The 18,425-nt window shown below is 47.5% G+C and overlaps 1 protein-coding gene across 1 annotated transcript in view; it reads left to right on the top strand.

Moving 5' to 3' along the window:
• Positions 1-18,425, top strand: part of vezt (vezatin, adherens junctions transmembrane protein) — a 64,311-nt gene that overhangs the window by 24,176 nt on the left and 21,710 nt on the right. Inside the window, exons 3-4 of the mRNA XM_086009875.1 lie at positions 3,696-3,782; positions 12,844-13,019. Of these exons, the coding sequence (XP_085866001.1) occupies positions 3,696-3,782; positions 12,844-13,019 (263 nt within the window). The remainder of the gene's footprint in view (positions 1-3,695; positions 3,783-12,843; positions 13,020-18,425) is intronic.

Raw genomic sequence — 18,425 nt, forward strand, 5'->3', positions numbered from 1 at the left:
CTGCCCCACTTTCCTATTTTTAGTTACTCCGCCATGCCTTGGCCAAGAAGGCAGGTGAGCTGGGTGCTCCAAGTTTTCTGCCTTGAATCCAGCCTCTCAGGTGTGTGAGAGTTGGCCATGTGACTTTACTGTCTCTGCTTCCTCTCTATGAAGTAATCTCCATTTAGTATTTTCCCAGAAATGTACGCCTTAAATTAGTAACTCGCTGTGTGGGAAGTCACATGTCAATCTACAGTCTACCACTGGTGCACCATAGCATATTGTAGCATCAATACATTGAGATTTTTAGTTTCATTTTCACTCGTGTGAAATATCAACAGTTAATAATCAACTGAGAATAAACGTAGCATTGAATATTGATCTTGAATTACATATGTAAATTTCTTAAAACTATCATTTAACTATTGTGACCGTACCCAGAATTTTATACCAGTTTTAAGGTCACACCTTTAGGATTTTTATTGTTCTTGTTAGATACGAATAGAGTGAAAATATGGGGCTGAATATTTTGTTTTGAATGAGATAGAACTTGGCAAAGTCGTGGACTCGTGACAACAAGAATGACTTCAAATGAGAGAGACTTTGGATTGTGGTGACACGCAAAAGAAAAAGTTGATTAAGGACATAAGAATGTAGGAATGAGGAACAATCAACATTGGCATTCCAGGTGCCGTAATGACGAGTGCCTTAACCAGTCTGGGTGGGACTACGTACCATCTCGCCAAAACAACACCCTTACTGTGAAAGGTGGTTTTTAAACTACACACAAAAGAGTTCTGCACATAAGTTGTATAAATTAGAATGTTACAGATGACATTGTCTCTTCATATGTTCTATTCTGCTTGGACAAAGAAGACCATTGTATGGGTTGTGTGGTCTCCTCTGTTTGTGGACTATATATAGGGCAATATTTTCATGGTGGCCAAGATGATGTGAATATTACAGTCAACTGAAATATTTTGGACTCTGTTGATCCAGTATAATTATTTGCTGAACTTTATAGTTGATTTTGAAAATTACAATTACTTATATTTATTAAAATGGGCCCAATGACATGGCAGTCTACTATATATTCAACCTCGTCACACAGACAAGTGCTGACATTCCAGTGATCGGGAATGACTGAAAAGTAATCTTACTGATTAATATACAAATTGACTGAAAAATGTAATCAAACAAGCTAGGGCTCAGTCAGCATGAATTTTATCTGTTACTATATAAGACACAAAGCATAAGTTACACCCAGAAGTTACAACATAAATAATAGTTTAGTGCTTTTAGTTATTTGCAATACTTCCCCCTCCCCCGGCCCCCCCACAATTATCAACAGAATGAAATAATTCGGTGCCTCGTGAGATAATAAACAGCTTCTGTACTTTTTGATAGGTTCTAGGTTGAGATTTTTAGTCAAAGAGTTATTTATTGCCAGAGACACTCCTGACAAGCTGGGTTTGGAGAATAATAGATGTTTATGACTGTTGAAGCTGGGAAGATTTATGCATGGTGCTTATTAGAATCCTATGATTGTGTTAGAAACTTCAGGGTATATGCAGACATGTTTAATTGTTGTTATCAGGGCCACTGGGTCTGACATTGGAAGGGGGCTTGGGTCTGACAACACTAGGGTGGGGTCTCGGGTTTTAGCAATATTTTGAGGGGGGCTCCCTTGGTCTGGAAGGACTTGTGGGGTGGTTGGTGGTGCCAGGATTTTGTCCTGGGATTAGAAAGAGGGTTCCTGGGTTCTGGGGACATTGTGAAGTTAGGTCTTGGAGTCTGGGAGCAATTCCTTGATCAAGGAGCACTGGAAATATAGTTTAGGGATTTCTGAGCACTGAGGGAGTCTCGGGTACTGGGAGCGGAAGAATAGTCTGTAGAGGGGTCCAGCAATACTGAAGAGAGTTAAGGAACCTAAATTGGATGGGTCCCCTTACAGGTGTACAAACCTCCTCACCCGATTTTCCTCTATTTGTTGGACCCAGACAAACAGTGGGAAGTATTCAAAGAAGCACTTGGTACAATACAAAACTAGTACTGTACATATCCTTAAAAGGCAAAAGCTCCACTTGTGTAGTTAAGCAACCATGGGCAAAAAATGAGGTAAGAGACAGTACCAAGCTAAGAAAAGGCAAGGAAGAGATACTAAAAGCAGCAAAGGGTTACGAAGAAAGTAATGAGGTGCAAAAAGAGACTATGCAAAAGTTTTTATAAATACATTGGCGAAAGAGAGTGGTGAAAGGAACTGAGAGCTCATTAAAGATTGAGGCAGGTGAGACTATAATGGACAATAAGAAACTGGCAGACTTGTTAAATAAATACTTTTTCACAGTGGAGGAAGACAAAATGCAGGTGGTACAAGGGAATCTAAAAATAAGTCAAGGGGAGGAATTTAGTGGATTTAATACAAGTAAAAAATGGTAATGAAGAAACTAATGGGACTTAGAGTAGACCAATCTTCAGATTAGAGAGTTGAGAGGTGAGCTAATCGAGGTGTTTAAAATGATATCGGGATTTGATGGGGTAGATACGGACAAACTGTTTCCTCTGGTGGGAGAATCCAGAACAATGGGCACAAACTTAAAATTAGAGCTTGGCCATTTAGGAGTAAAGTTAGGAAGCACTTTTTCACACAAAGGGTAGAAGAAATCTGGAACTCTTCCCCCCAAAAGGCTGTGGCTGCTGGGCCAGTTGGAATCTTCAAGACCGCGATCGATAGTTTTGTTAGGTAAGGTTATCAAGGGATAGGGGTGTAAGCGGAGTTGAGGTGCAGATCAGCCATGATCTAATTGAATGGCAGAACAGGCTCGATGGGCTGAATGGCCTCCTCCTGTTCCTTTGTTCTTAATCCAATACATCTCGGAAAAGGGAAACCCGCCCCTATATGTCTGGATCCAAGACTCACAGCCAAGGTGTTGAACTCTATCTGGAGAGAAAGTAGACTGAAAGAGGAAAATACAATTGGCGCAACAAGAAACCCTTCACTAGTTTGCCTGAGCGTCTCAGGTATTTATTGCATTATAGACTAGGTCTGGTGAGCAAACAAGACATGGCATTCTTGCTTTGATTATGGTGGATTTTGTACCCAAAATAGGCAGTTTTGCCAGATCAGTTAAAAAGACCAGTGTCCTGGAGTTCGAGCAAGGAGGGGTCAGGCCTACTAAGCTTGTACTCAAGGTATCAACTAAAAGAGAAAAGGGTAAAATAGATAAAAGTATATGAATTATGCACTTAATAGTTGAAAACTGTCCTCACCCCTCCTAAACCTTACAAAAATCTGCAGGACCTGACACTCAAAATCAAAGTGAAGGAGGTTGGAAAACGCTTGAGGAGGGGGTGAGGAAGACCCATGTTATCTAGCAAGCAACGTTGCCTCTGAGCTGCGTGGCTGTCTTGCCGGTCCCACACAGCCCGTTGCACAGCGCAGACGCAGGGGCCAGTTGACATCATCATGATAATAAAGTTATTCCCCAGAATCAATCAAGATTGGACAAGTTCCTAGTGTGTGAGAGATGCCAGAACGACAGGTTTCATTTAAAAATCTGCCTTGTGAGACATGTACATCGGAGCCTAATGAGCAGGGGTTATTTGAACGGCATTAGTGCATTTAATGTAAGCATTTTGATAGCCATTTCTTGCCTGATCTATAGGTTATCTGGTTGGAATTGTGACTAACAGCCGTTTGTTTTCTCATAATGCAGAGGAACCTTTTATTGAAGAGTGCTGATGTTCTTCAAAAATGGAATCCATTCACTGGAACCAAAAGCAAGGAAGATTTGGAATCACTGGTAAGTTTTTGCATAAGTATCTTGCAACTTCATTAGAGAGCTTTTCTACCCTGCAGTTTATAATTTAATCTAATTGTCAGAAAATTGTCTTTGCCAATGCATGAAATAGTTTTTTAAATTTAAAGCCGCAGAATTTACTTCTGCTCGTGCATATTCCAGACCATGTTTGATTTTTGTGAATTTTGGATGCCTAGAACTGAGAGGCTTGATCAAACTGATTTCATTGTTTACAAGCAGCCTATTGATGGTAGCTGTATGGAATGTACGGATCTTGCATCTTCCTTCACTGCAAACTGCCATCTTAAAACTTGTGCAGGACTTATGTCTTCAGAATGTGAATCACAATCTGAATGCATACTTGCTTTACAGGAGCTGCTGTCTCAGCACACTTGCTACATATTGGCAAGGAAACAAATATTTTATCTTGATCTCTTGGTTCCTCCTCACCCTACCACATTTATTTGATCTGTCTGCTCTCTAAAGGTCTGTTCTTATTGTTTCACTTCAAAGCACAAATTAAAAATTCATCCCTTCGCAGAGAAAGGCAGCAGGAGCTCTCGCTGAGCTGACTCCTCAACAGAATACAAGGGCTGCATTCAGAAGTCATCCTAGGACAATAGAATTTACTTAAGTGCGACATGGATAAGCAAGGCATCTGTTTTATAGGGATAGCCAGCTGGGATCGGATTTTGTTTAACAATTTCCAATGTATGGCGCCATTGGTTTATCGAGACAGCTAAAATCTTATCCATCTGGTTAGGACTGCTGTTGAGTCAGCTGGCATCTCAGTCAGCTGCGACATTCGGCTTTATACTCCACTAGAACAACGGAGTCTCACAGCCGACTGAAATGCTGATGTCACGGTTTGGAATTTCTGTTGTTTTCACCGGGAGGACTTGGGAATGAGTTATATTTAAGGATTATGTTTTAAAACAAAGTGAATTTGCACAAGTTTTTTTAAAAAAAAACAAACAGGCTGCAGCACTGAGACAGAGTTTGGGGCTAATACGTTCATGAGTCTACTGTCCCTTATTGTTGTCTGCAACGACCAGCAGCATTAAGCTATCATGGGGGCAACTTTAGCCTAACCAACTCGGTGTGAAGCTGACCCGATCACATCGACTGCTTGTTTTACACGGTGCTTCATTTTATTTTCCATTGTATTCGATGGAAAGTAAAATCGAGCTGCATGTAAAATGGGTGGCCAATCTGATCCCGTCAGTTTCCCACCGGATGGGGGTAGGCTAAATTCTTCTTCTTAGGCAGTCCCTCAGAACTGAGGATGACTTGCTTCCACACTAAAAATGAGTTCTCAGGTGACTGATGAGTCCAATGTGGGGACCTACAGTCTCTGTCACAGATGGGGCAGACGGTGGTTGAAGGGGGCGGGTGGGTGGGGTGCTTGGGTTGACGTGGGCTCCATCCTCTGTTTGCGCTTGCCTTCCGCTTCCTCCCGGCGAAGAGACTCGAGGTGGTTGGCGCCTTCCCAGATGCTTCTCCTCTACTTTGTGCGGTCTTGGGCCAGGGATTCCCAGGTGTCGGTGGGGATGTTGCACTTTTTCAAGGAGGCTTTGAGGGTGTCCTTGAACTGTTTCCTCTGCCCACCTGGGTCTCTCTTGCCGTGTCAGAGCTCCGAGTAGAGCGCTTGTTTTGGGAGTCTCTTATCAGGCATGCGGACGATGTGGCCAGTCCATCGGAGCTGATCGAGCATGGTCAAAGCTTCGATGCTGGGGATGTTGGCCTGAGCGAGAACACTGACATTGGTGTGCCTATTCTGCCAATGGATTTGCAGGATCTTGCGGGGGCAGCATTGGTGGTACCTTTCCAGCGCTTTAAGGTGCCTACTGTACATGGTCCATGTCTCTGAAGCATACAGGTGGGTGGATATCACTGCTGCCCTGTAGACCATGAGCCTGGTGCTGGGTTTGAGGTCCTGGTCTTCAAACACTGTCTTCCTCAGGCAACCGAAGGCTGCACTGGCACACTGAAGGCGGTGTTGGACTTCGTCATCGACGTCTGCCCTTGTTGACAGTAGGCTCCCGAGGTATGGAAAGTGGTCCACGTTGTCCAAGACCTCATCATGGATTTTGATAATCGGGGAGCAGTAGTGTGTGGCGGGGGCAGGTTGATAGAGGACCTTTGCCTTACGTATGTTTAGTGTAAGGCCCATGCTCTCGTATGCTTTGGTGAAGGTGTTGATGATGGTTTGGAGTTTGACCTCAGAGTGTGTGCAGACGCAAGCGTCGTCTGCATACTGTAATTCGATGACAGAGGATGGGACGACCTTGGATCTGGACTGGAGGTGACGGAGGTTGAACAGTTTCCCGTTTGTTCTGTAGATTAGCTCCACTCCAGTGGGGAGCTTACTGAAGGTGAGATGGAGCATTGCAGCCAGGAAGATCGAGAAGAGCGTTGGTGCGATGACACAGCCTTGCTTGACCCCGGTCCGTATGTGAATTGGGTCTGTGTTGGAACCGTTGGTCAGGATCACGGCTTGCATGTCATCGTGAAGCAGGCGGAGGATGGTGACAAACTTTTGAGGGCAGCCGAATTTGAGGAGGACACTCCATAATCCCTCACGGTTGACGGTGTCGAAGGCCTTTGTGAGGTCAAAGAAGGCCATGTACAGCGGTTGGTGCTGTTCCCTGCATTTCTCTTATAGTTGACGTGCGGTGAAGATCATGTCCATTGTGCCCCTTAGTGGGCGGAATCCGCATTGCGACTCTGGGAGGAGCTCTTCAGCCACTGGGAGAAGGCGATTGAGGAGGATTCTTGCGATGACTTTCCCTGTGGCAGACAACAGGGAGACGACTCTAATTACTGCAATCGGACTCGTCACCTTTCTTGAAGATGGTCACGATTACGGCGTCTGAGATCCCCTGGCATGCTCTCCTCCTTCCAAATAAGAGAAATAAGTTCATGTATTCGCGCCAATAGTGCTTCTCCACCATGTTTTAGCGCCTCGGTGGGGATTCAATGTGCTCCTGAGGCCTTGTTGTTCTTCAGTTGTTGGATGGCCTTTTCAACCTCATGCCGGGCTGGGGTTGTGCTGAAGTGGCGGCGGGTGGCATGCTGCGGGATGGAGTTGAGGACACTCGCGTCGAAGACAGAGTCTTGGCTAAGGAGATCTTTGAAGTGCTCCTTCCAGCGGGCACTGACTGCCTCCCTGTCATTGATGAGTACCTCCCCGTTCTTGACCCGTAGTGGGGTAAGACCTTGGGTGCTTGGGCCATAGCTGGTCTTGACTGCGCTAAAGAATCCGCGCATGTCGTGGTTGTCGGCTAGCTGCTGGATCTCCTGCACTTTCTCCACCAACCATCTGTTCTTTAGGTCACAAGTTTTTTGTTGGACCTCGGCCTTCATGTGTCTGGAGAGCTGCTTTCTAGCTCTCTAGTTCTGTTGCTGTTTCCAGATCAGGAATGTCTTGCGCTTGCAGCTTATTAGTTCCTGGATCTCCTGGTTGTTCTCGTCGAACCAGTCTTGGTGTTTCCTGGTCAAGTGACCGAGCGTCTCTTCACAGGTGCTGATTATGGAGGTCTTGAGTTCAGACCAGGCGCTGTGGACACTCTGTGTCTCTGAATCACTGGGAGTCGTCAGGTTGGTTGTGAGGCGCAGGCTGAATCGGGCTTTTGAGTTCCAGTGATTGTTCAGTCATAACTGCACCCTCCCCCGCCCCGCTATAGTGATGAGTGTGCATGGAATAGCTTGGACATTAAAGGGATGCTTCACAGTGCTGGTGTGGGATGGTGTCAACCTGGCGCATCATGTGGCAGCCAGGGTTTACAGCATCAAGTGAAGAAAGTCTGACCATGGTGATACCATCGCCGGCCTCCCGGCCAGCAATGTTGTCAGGGGCTGATGCCCTGTGTCCAGTGCAGCATCAGGTGATGGCGGCGAAGGTTGGTGATGTTGGTGTTGGAGATGATTGTGGAAGGATTCGGAGGACCAAGGTCTGATTGTTTCATTGGCTCCGATATTGCTGGAATAGATGGCAGCTGCAGGTGAGATGACAGAAGCGACCTGTCGCTGGTGAGAGGTGTTCTCCCAATGGGGTCGCACTGGACATAGAGTTGGATTTAAAAACTTGTAAGCTAAAGAAATCTGTATATGTATTAAAATGCAGTAACCAACATTTTCTTTGCTCTGAAACTCACCGTGTGCAACATGGCATCCTTGACACCACTTCTGCAGCTGTCATCTTTTCACAAACATCAGACCACACTCTCAACACGCTAGGTTGTGCTGGCATGTTCCCCGAACACCAGGTAACCAGTGGGGGAGAAGGTAAAATTAGAAGCAAGCCTCAAAAGACTCTTAAATTGGCTCTTAACAAGCCATTTAAGTACCAGAATTGTCTCCCCCGCCGCTTGGTGTCGGGTTAGCTCTGCGCTGACAGACCCGATGCCTGGGAGACTCGTGTGGAGGTGGGTTGACGGCGGGTATCCTACCCGCTGTCAATCTTTGTGATTTTGACAGCGGTCCCACCTCCAAACCCACACTCTGAGCGCTGGCAAAATTCCGGCCTTGGAGTGGGAGAGAGGTGGTAGTTGACGGGGCCACTGGTGAATCCATGAACAGGGAAGGAGTCCGAGCCCTGCCCTTCCACTTCCAGTGAACACTCAGAATATTGGAGAAAAGAGGCATATGGGCAGCCAGCTATGTGGGATGGAAGCCTGGCCTAGTGAGGGGAAAGTCGCTCATCTTAAGCCCAGAGCTGCTTAGAATCAGAAGTCTGAACCTTTAAAGTTTGAGTGAGCCTGCTGAAAGAATAATGTGGCCTGTTTTTTTAATTATTATTGTAGAGGAGGGTTCTGTGGTAAGGAGGATCAGGGTGAGATTTGATTACAAATGTTGCTCTGTGCGCTCACTTGCTATCTGTAAAATAAAGCAGTTTAACAAATTGCACCTGGCCTCGTATCACAAGCGTGTTTCTCAGCCCACCGTTGAAAAGATTGGAGACGCACTTGTGCTACGATATCCAGTTCGTAATCTCAAGGGGCACCTGTTGTTATACCGCTGGGTTACGCAATTCTGCCATTGGATATTGAGCAGTACTGACACACTCATGAACATAAGTTGCTACAGAAATAAGCAGCACCACTACACCCAAAAGAAATTTCCAAACACAAGCACAAAATTTGTAATAACTGTTAACTCAAATAGCAGTAAATTTGGAAGTCCCAAGCGGAATAATTGGCAGTCTTTTGTAAGATGGCACAGTCCGCTAATTGGGCTGAATCCATTTCTACTCGGGTGTCCTGATTAAATAGCTACTGTACCGAGTTATATGACATTATTCATAGGCACTGGGTCTGCTTTCCACGCTCTGCTCCACCTTTCTCCACCACCCTCAACTCAATGACTGCCAATGTGCTGTCGTAATCCTTGTCTAACATCAAGTCATGGATGATGCAGAACTTTTTCCAACTCAACATTAGCAAAACCAAAACCACTGTGTTCAGTTCTTGCCAAAAACTCTGCGCCCTAGCTTCTGATTTTTGTCCCCTACCCCAGACACTCACTCAGGTTGAACCTGACCGTGCACAACCTCAGTGTCCTGTTTGATTCTGAGCTGAACGTCAAAAGTTGCATCCTGTCCAACGCCAAGACCACCTCTATCTCCACAACATTGCTTGCCTCTGCTATTACCTGACCACCACTACTGAAACCCTCATACATGCCTTTACTACCTCCGGGCTGAACTTCTCCAATGCTCTTGCCGAACCCCCGAGCTCCATCCTAGACAAACTACAATTGTACAAAACAACCCCTTGTATTCTGTCGCACCATCTTCCCTGTTCACTGACCTCCACTCGTTCCCTGTTCCCAATGCATCCTCGGGATGTTCACGGGATGTAACTGATGCTGGCAAGGTCGCATTTATTGCCCATCCCTAGTTGCCCTGAGAAAATGGTGGTGGGACTTCTTGAACCATTGCAGTCCTTGTGATAGTGCTCTCACAATGTTGTTAGGTAGGGAATTCCAGGATATTGATCTGTGATGCTGAAGGAATGGTGGTGTTTGACCAAATCAGGATGGTATGTGACTTGGAGGTGATGGTGTTCCCACAACTTTACTCGGTGCTAGAGGTCGCAGGGCTGGGAGATGCTGTTGAAATAAGCATGGTGAGTTGCTGCACTGCATCCGATAGATAGTACTTGCTACAGTCAAGTATGCTGCTGGTGGAGGAGGTAGATATTGAGTCCAGTAACAGGGGTGCCAATCAAGCTGACTACTATATCCTGAATTGTGTCAAGCTTCTTCAGTGTTGTTACAGCTGTATCCATACAGGACAATGGTGGGTAAGCCATAACATTCCTGATTTGAACCTTGTAGATAGTGGAGAGCTTTTGAGGTGTCTGGAGATGACCCTCTTGTTGCAGAGTGCCCAGCCTCTGTCCTGCCCTTGTAGCCATGCTGTTGATAATGCTGGTCCAGTTAAGCTTCTGGTCAGTGGTGACCCACCCACCTTCCTCGCTTCCCCATGGTGACGACAGTGTCGTTGAAAGTCAGGGGGTAATGGTTTGGCCTCATTTGGTTAGAGATGGTCATTGCCTGGAATTTATGTGGTGCAAATTGTAACTGCCGATTGTGAACCCGAGCCTAGATGTTGTCCAGAACCTGCTGTAGTCAGCCATAGGCTGCTCCATTGACAAATGAGTTGTGAATGAAGCTGAACATCAGAATCATCAGTGAAAAGCCCCAGTCCTGACTCTATGACAGATGGAAGATCATAGATGAAGCAGCTGAGGGTGTGTGGGCTGAGGACTCTTTAATGATGTCCTGGGGGCTGCAATGATTGGCATCTAACAACCATGACCATCTTCGCTTCTGTCAGGTATGATTGCAGCCACTGGATTGTTTTTCCCATGGCTCCTGTCACCTTCAGTTTTACTTGGGCTCCTTAGTGACACACTCGATCAAATCCTGCCTTGATGTCAGGGACAGTTACTCTTTTCATCCTTTTCCAACCCTACATGCCAGCTTACGCAGGTGTCAGCCATGGCTCAATGGGAAGCACTATTGGCTCTGAATCAGAAGGTTGTGGGTTTAAGTCCCACTCCAGAGTTTTGGGCATATAATCTTCGCCATCAGTACAGTACTGTTGGAGGTGCCGTCTTTCAGATGAGACGTTAAACTGAGGCCTTGTTTGGACAGGTGGATGTAAAAGATCCCATAGCACTATTTTGAGGAAGAACAGGAGAGTTCTCCCTCGTGTCCTGGCCAATATTTATCCCTCAACCAACATCACTAAAACAGACTATCTGGTCAGTACCACATTGTTCTTTGTGGGACCTTGCTGTGCGCAAGTTGGCTGCCGCGTTTCCTACATTACAGCAGTGACTACACTTCAAAAGTAAACATTGGCTGTAAAGCACTTTGGGACGTCCTGAGGTGGTGAAAGGCGCTATATAAATGCAACACTTTCTTTTTACACGCGCTGTTTTTCCAGCGCTAAAGCCCTCTGCATTCCCTATCTCCCTTTCTGCTCCACCTTTGGTGGCAGACCCTTTAACTGTCTTGGCCCTAAAGCCATCCATTTTGCCACCTCTTGCCGTACCTTCAAAAGCCTCTTTGAAACCTACCACTTTGAATATGCTATCTTTTCCTACTGGTGCTCATCCTTGCTTCTGAAGAGCACCTCGAGACATACTGTGTTAGAGGCACTATATAAATGTAACACGAATAATGGTAGGAGTAGTGGTGTGCAGGAGAGAGGATAGTTTTTCAGTGTATAACATAGCTCCATAGCCAATGATTTAAGGCTGTAATTCAGCCTTGAGATTTAAATGCCATTTTACAAAGTCCCCTAGTTTCACTCATTGTTTATGATGTTATTTGAACCTTTAAAGTAGTCTTGTAACTCATGTTTTATTCATTTCACTCATAGCTGTCCATTAGTCCGCTATTAATCATAGAAAGTTACAGCACGGAAGGAGGCCATTCGGCCCATCGTGTCCGCGCCGGCCAACAAAGAACCATCCAGCCTAATCCCACTTCCCAGCTCTTGGTCCGTAGCCCTGCAGGTTACAGCATCCCAAGTGCACATCCAAGTACTTTTTAAATGTGGTTAGGGTTCCTGCCTCTACCACCCTTTCAGGCAGTGAGTTCCAGACCCCCACAACCCTCTGGGTGAAGAAATTTCCCCTCAAACCCCTTCTAAACCTTCCCTCAATTACTTTAAGTCTGTGCCCTCTGGTTTTTGACCCCTCTGCTAAGGGAAATAGGTTCTTTCTATCCACTTTATCTATGCCCCTCATAATTTTATACACCTCAATAAGGTCTCCCCTCAGCCTCCTCTGTTCCAAGGAAAACAGACCCAGCCTATCCAGTCTTTCCTCATAGCTAAGATTCTCTACTCCCAGCAACATCCTTGTAAATCTCCTCTGTACCCTCTCTAGTGCAATCACATCTTTCCTGTAATGTGGTGACCAGAACTGCACGCAGTACTCTAGCTGAGGCCTAACTAGTGTTTTATACAGTTGAAGCATAACCCCCCCCCCGCTCTTGTATTCTATGCCACGGCTAATAAAGGCAAGCATTCCGTATGCCTTCTTAACCACCTTATCTACCTGGCCTGCTACCTTCAGGGATCTGTGGACATGCACTCCAAGGTCCCTTTGTTCCTCTACACTACTCAGTGTCCTACCATTTAATATGTATTCCCTTTTCTTGTTAGCCCTCCCCAAATGCATTACCTCACACTTCTCCGGATTGAATTCCATTTGCCACCGTTCTGCCCACCTGACCAATTTATTGATATCTTCCTGCAGTCTACAGCTTCCTTCTTCAGTATCAACCACACAGCCGATTTTAGTATAATCTGCAAACTTCTTAATCATACCCCATTAAGATGCAGTGTTATTTTTTAATATTATTTTCATATGAATTACTAAGAAAAGTTTGCACTTACTGGAAAGAAATCCAAACTTTCTAATCAAAATGAGCATCGATTGCCTTAAAGCTACCTGCAGCACACAGTATAGGTTGTCTACGTGCTTGACGTCCTGTATATCATTACAAAAATGGTAACCCATTATTCCCTTGAATGCTTAACAAGGATATTGGATTTCGACTGTGCTCTCTGCGCGCCATCCTGGAACAGGAAGTGCTTCTGCAGGAGGATATGGAGCTGATTGAGCTGCTCGACCCCAGCATCCTGCGCTCCACACAGGCCCAGCAACAGGAAAATGGCTACCTGCCAGCCCAATGGTTGTGGGGAACTCCTAATATTTGGTATGCTTCCTTTAATACTTTCTAACAGTCTTTTATTTAAAAAAAAAACTTGATGTAACTTTATTAAAGTAAAGTTTTTGCAAGGGCAGGTTGTAACTCCAGTCTCGCACATGAGATTCTTGAGCCACTTGGAGTAGCTGAGGTGGTTTCCTGTTGCCTTCCTCTCGGTTGGGCTTGTAACCAAGGCTGAAGAGCCCTCCCTACCCTTTACAATTGGGGGTCACCCACACCCATCGGACTGAAGCATCCCTGCTGGACATCAACCCAGCATTGAGAGCCGCGCTCCAGTCTCCGCTCACCAGGGCTCGAACCCAAACCTCTGTCTCCAAGGCAGGAATACCACCCCTGAGCCGTTGGTCACTCCATCCGGAAGTGAGTCCCCCGCTGGATTTAGAGACCCTATTCTAGTCGCCATTCATCGGGAGTGGGGCTTGAACCCTTCACCTTCTGACTCGAGACAGGAATGCTACCACTAAGCTAAAGGCTCACTCCAAACAATGTGGTTTGGGTTTATAATGTTTACTTTGTAGCTATTAAAGAAGGAGGGGAGGCTAGCAGCTATTTTCTGTACAAAGCACTCTCTGTTAATATAAAAAAAATGCAGGATGTGTTCTGATTTTTGTACAATGTTCTCAGTTTCATGGAGACTCACTGTGTTTTGGGTCACCACTCTACTCCCAAACTTCTCCAGAGCTGGAGGCTGCGGAAGCGCCTACACGTGTCCCAGCACTGCCCCGTTAGTGGGACTCCTGACCAGCCTGGGAGACAGACCATTTCAACTGGGCCAAAAATCAGCTCATCTCCTCAGATAATATTTGTTTGTTTGTTCTAAAGAGAGAAATTATACTTTAGACCAATTTCCATCTCATTTCAAGTACCTGTATTTGTTTTCTCAGGAGCCTCCCCAATATTGTGGTAACTGTTAGATCCGTGTGTTAATGGAGACACGGAATGCAGGAGTTGATTTACCAAGTGTTTATTGAACAAAGTCTGGAGATGAACTAACTACACAAGACGCTATACAGGCTTATATACCCGAGTGGTCACTACTGGTACTACAGTACACAGGGGCTTCAAAAACATAGTTCATCTTAAAGGTACATACACTACAGTAACGAAGCGTGCCTGTTGATTAGGAAACCACATAATAATAGTTACTGCTTGAAAACCTTCGATTAAGATGTCATGAAACTCTGCATCATGACTTAGACTGTGAGGAATGGGGTGCTTTAAATGTCCTTCCCATCCTTCACATCAGATGTTAACCTGAAGTCACAGAGATTCAGGTTGATATTAAAGATCCCGTGGCACCATGCCTTGAAGGTCAGGCAGTTCTTTCACCTTCCATGTCCCCCCACCCACCCAGCTCTACCTCTATTCCCTCTGGGCCGGCCATTCTCTTGCCACCACACTGAATTTTCAATGCATTTTATTTTTGCTTTTTTGCAATTCTATTTCCCACCCGAATACCCGCGCACCAAACCCTTCGAACCAGCAGCTGTCCTCGCCAGAAAACCACTGGCTACAGTAACCCCCCCCCACTCTGAACACTGCCCCCCCCACTCTGAACACTGCCCCCCCCACTCTGAACACTGCCCCCCCCACTCTGAACACTGCCCCCCCCACTCTGAACACTGCCCCCCCCACTCTGAACACTGCCCCCCCCACTCTGAACACTGCCCCCCCCCACTCTGAACACTGCCCCCCCCACTCTGAACACTGCCCCCCCCACTCTGAACACTGCCCCCCCCACTCTGAACACTGCCCCCCCCACTCTGAACACTGCCCCCCCACTCTGAACACTGCCCCCCCCACTCTGAACACTGCCCCCCCCACTCTGAACACTGCCCCCCCCACTCTGAACACTGCCCCCCCCACTCTGAACACTGCCCCCCCCACTCTGAACACTGCCCCCCCCACTCTGAACACTGCCCCCCCCACTCTGAACACTGCCCCCCCCACTCTGAACACTGCCCCCCCCACTCTGAACACTGCCCCCCCCCACTCTGAACACTGCCGCCCCCCACTCTGAACACTGCCCCCCCCACTCTGAACACTGCCCCCCCCACTCTGAACACTGCCCCCCCACTCTGAACACTGCCCCCCCCACTCTGAACACTGCCCCCCCACTCTGAACACTGCCCCCCCCACTCTGAACACTGCCCCCCCCCACTCTGAACACTGCCCCCCCCACTCTGAACACTGCCCCCCCCACTCTGAACACTGCCCCCCCCACTCTGAACACTGCCCCCCCCACTCTGAACACTGCCCCCCCCACTCTGAACACTGCCCCCCCCACTCTGAACACTGCCCCCCCCACTCTGAACACTGCCCCCCCCCACTCTGAACACTGCCCCCCCCACTCTGAACACTGCCCCCCCCACTCTGAACACTGCCCCCCCCACTCTGAACACTGCCCCCCCCACTCGGAACACTGCCCCCCCCACTCCGAACACTGCCCCCCCCCACTCCGAACACTGCCCCCCCCACTCCGAACACTGCCCCCCCCACTCCGAACACTGCCCCCCCCACTCCGAACACTGCCCCCCCCCACTCCGAACACTGCCCCCCCCACTCCGAACACTGCCCCCCCCACTCCGAACACTGCCCCCCCCACTCCGAACACTGCCCCCCCCACTCCGAACACTGCCCCCCCCACTCCGAACACTGCCCCCCCCACTCCGAACACTGCCCCCCCCACTCCGAACACTGCCCCCCCCACTCCGAACACTGCCCCCCCCACTCCGAACACTGCCCCCCCCACTCCGAACACTGCCCCCCCCACTCCGAACACTGCCCCCCCCACTCCGAACACTGCCCCCCCCCACTCCGAACACTGTCCCCCCCCCCACTCCGAACACTGTCCCCCCCCCCACTCCGAACACTGTCCCCCCCCACTCCGAACACTGTCCCCCCCCCACTCCGAACACTGTCCCCCCCCCACTCTGAACACTGCCCGCCCACTCTGAACACTGTCCCCCCCCGAACACTGTCCCCCCCCCCCCACTCTGAACACTGCCCCCCCCCCCACTCTGAGCACTGCCCCCCCCCCCCCCGAACACTTTCCCCCCCCCACTCTGAGCACTTTTTAGGTACGCCTGGCGCTGCCCTTGCTGCTCTTCTACACTCCTCATTGAACCAGGGATCTCCTGGCATGATGGTAATGGTAGAGTGAGGGATATGCCGGGCCATGAGGTTACAGATTGTACTGGAATACAATTCTTCTGCTACTGATGGCCCACAGTGCCTCATCGATGCCCAGTTTTGAGCTGCTAGATGTGTTCTGAATCTATCCCATTTAGCACAGTGGTAGTGCCACACAACACAATGGAGGGTGTCTTCAATGTGAAGACAGGACTTCGTCTCCACAAGGACTGTGCAGTAGTCCTACCAATACTGTCCTGGACAGATGCATCTGCGACAGGTAGATTGGTGAGGATGAGTTCAAGTAGGTTTTTCCCTCGTGTTGATACTCTCTCCACCTGCCGCAGGCCGAGTCTGGCAGTTATGTCCTTCAGGACTCGGCCAGCTCGGTCGGTAGTGGTGCTACCGAGCCACTGATGGGCATTGAAGTCGCCCACCCAGAGTATGTTTTGTGCCCTTTGTACACTCAGTGCTTCTTCCAAATGGTGTTCAACATGAAGGAGTACTGATTCATCTGCTAAGGGAGGACGGTAGGTGGTAATCATCAGGAGATTTCCTTGCCCATGTTTGACCTGATCCCATGACACTTCCTGGGGTCTGGAGTCAATGTTGAGGACTCCCATGGCCACCCAACTGTATACCACTGTGCCACCACCTCTGGTAGGTCTGTCCTGCCGGTGGGACAGGACATACCCAGGGATGGTGATGGAGATGGAGGAGTGTGGGACATTGGCTGAAAGGTATGACTATGTCGGGCTGTTGTTTGACTAGTCTTTGGGACAGCTCTCCCAATTTTGGCACAAGTCCTCATGTTGGTGAGGAGAACTTTGCAGGGTTGACTGAGCTGGGTGTGCCTTTGTCGTGTCCGGTGGCTAGGTTGATGCCAGGTGGTCCATCCAGTTTTATTCTTAGCATACTTCTTTGTAGCGGTTTGGTACAACTGAGTGGCTTGCTTCAACCGCTCCCTGTGGCAGTGAATTCCATATTCCCACCATTCTGTGTGTAAAGAAATTCCTCCTAAACTCATTATTTGAACTGTTGGTGGTTATATTGTATTTACGCCCCCTTGTTCTGGAATGCGGACTTTTCATTTGTCTGTGTGCTGATTTTTTTTATATTCTGGATTGACCAGAGTGAATACAACCACTTGTGCTAAGTGCGGTATTTAGGATGTGGGGCAAATGTGCTGAGAACAAAAATTTTGTAAAATTAATTTATCAAAACAGTAACTTTCTCCAGAGGGTTTTGACACAGATACCCGATGAACAAATACTGTTGAAATACATTATTGCTAAAGAATAAACTGGGGGCAGAGCAGCTTTAATTAAAAGCACTCCTTTGTGGCAAATGCCACTGTCTGTGTGGGAGACACAGCCAGTGAGATTATACAGTTTGCTGGTAGTTGTGTGAGGATAAACTGGTTACTTCATTCCCCCTCCTGTTTGTTGTGATATGCCTATCTTTTGCTCAGTCACTCCTTGGTGACCCAAGCTGAAAATTTAAGCACAGAACGAGGCCATTTGGCGCATCATTGTCGTGCTGGTGCTAGCGCTACATGAGCCATTTCCTCGAATCCCAATTCCCCCTGCTCTTTCCCTATACCCTTTCTTTTTCAAGTGCTTAACTTCTTCCTAAATGGATTCAGTAGTCACTTGTGTAATGTACCGCATATTCTGATGCCTGAAAAAGTTGAATCTAATCTTCCCCCTTTATGCCTTTTAATATTGATTGTAAATTTATGCTTCTGGATACAGCTTCATCAACCAGTGGAAATAATCTTTTCCCTCCCTTTCAAAATGTTTAACATTTCTACTCGAACTCCCTTATCTTTCCCTGCTCCAGTGTACACAGTCCTAGTTTTTTCAGTCTCTCATCAGAATTTATCCTTTTGTCCCCGGTACTAACCTCACATAACTACGTTGTACTTTTTCCACGACTGCAGTACACTGACTTCACCAGGGTCTTGTACAGATTCAACAACTTGTTGATTTTGTATGCAGTGCCCCTATGTATAAAGCCCAGCGTCTCACTTGCCCTTTGTTTTCGCTTTTTCAGTTGTAATCCTTCATTTAAAGATCTCCGTATCTGCTCTCCTGGATCTCCCTGTTCCTCGACTCCACTGAGAATTCTACATTTTTTAGTGGTTCAGCTGATTAAGGCAGTATGTAGCTGAACCATTCAAACTAAGAATGTGTACCGGGTTGAAACCTGATCTGTACTGAGTTATCTGATTTGAGTCTGAGATATTGCAATTGGTCTCAG

This window comes from Somniosus microcephalus, chromosome 17, assembly GCF_052327205.1.
Source record: "Somniosus microcephalus isolate GS21.2 chromosome 17, FLI_Smic_1.0, whole genome shotgun sequence".
NCBI lineage: Eukaryota > Metazoa > Chordata > Chondrichthyes > Squaliformes > Somniosidae > Somniosus > Somniosus microcephalus.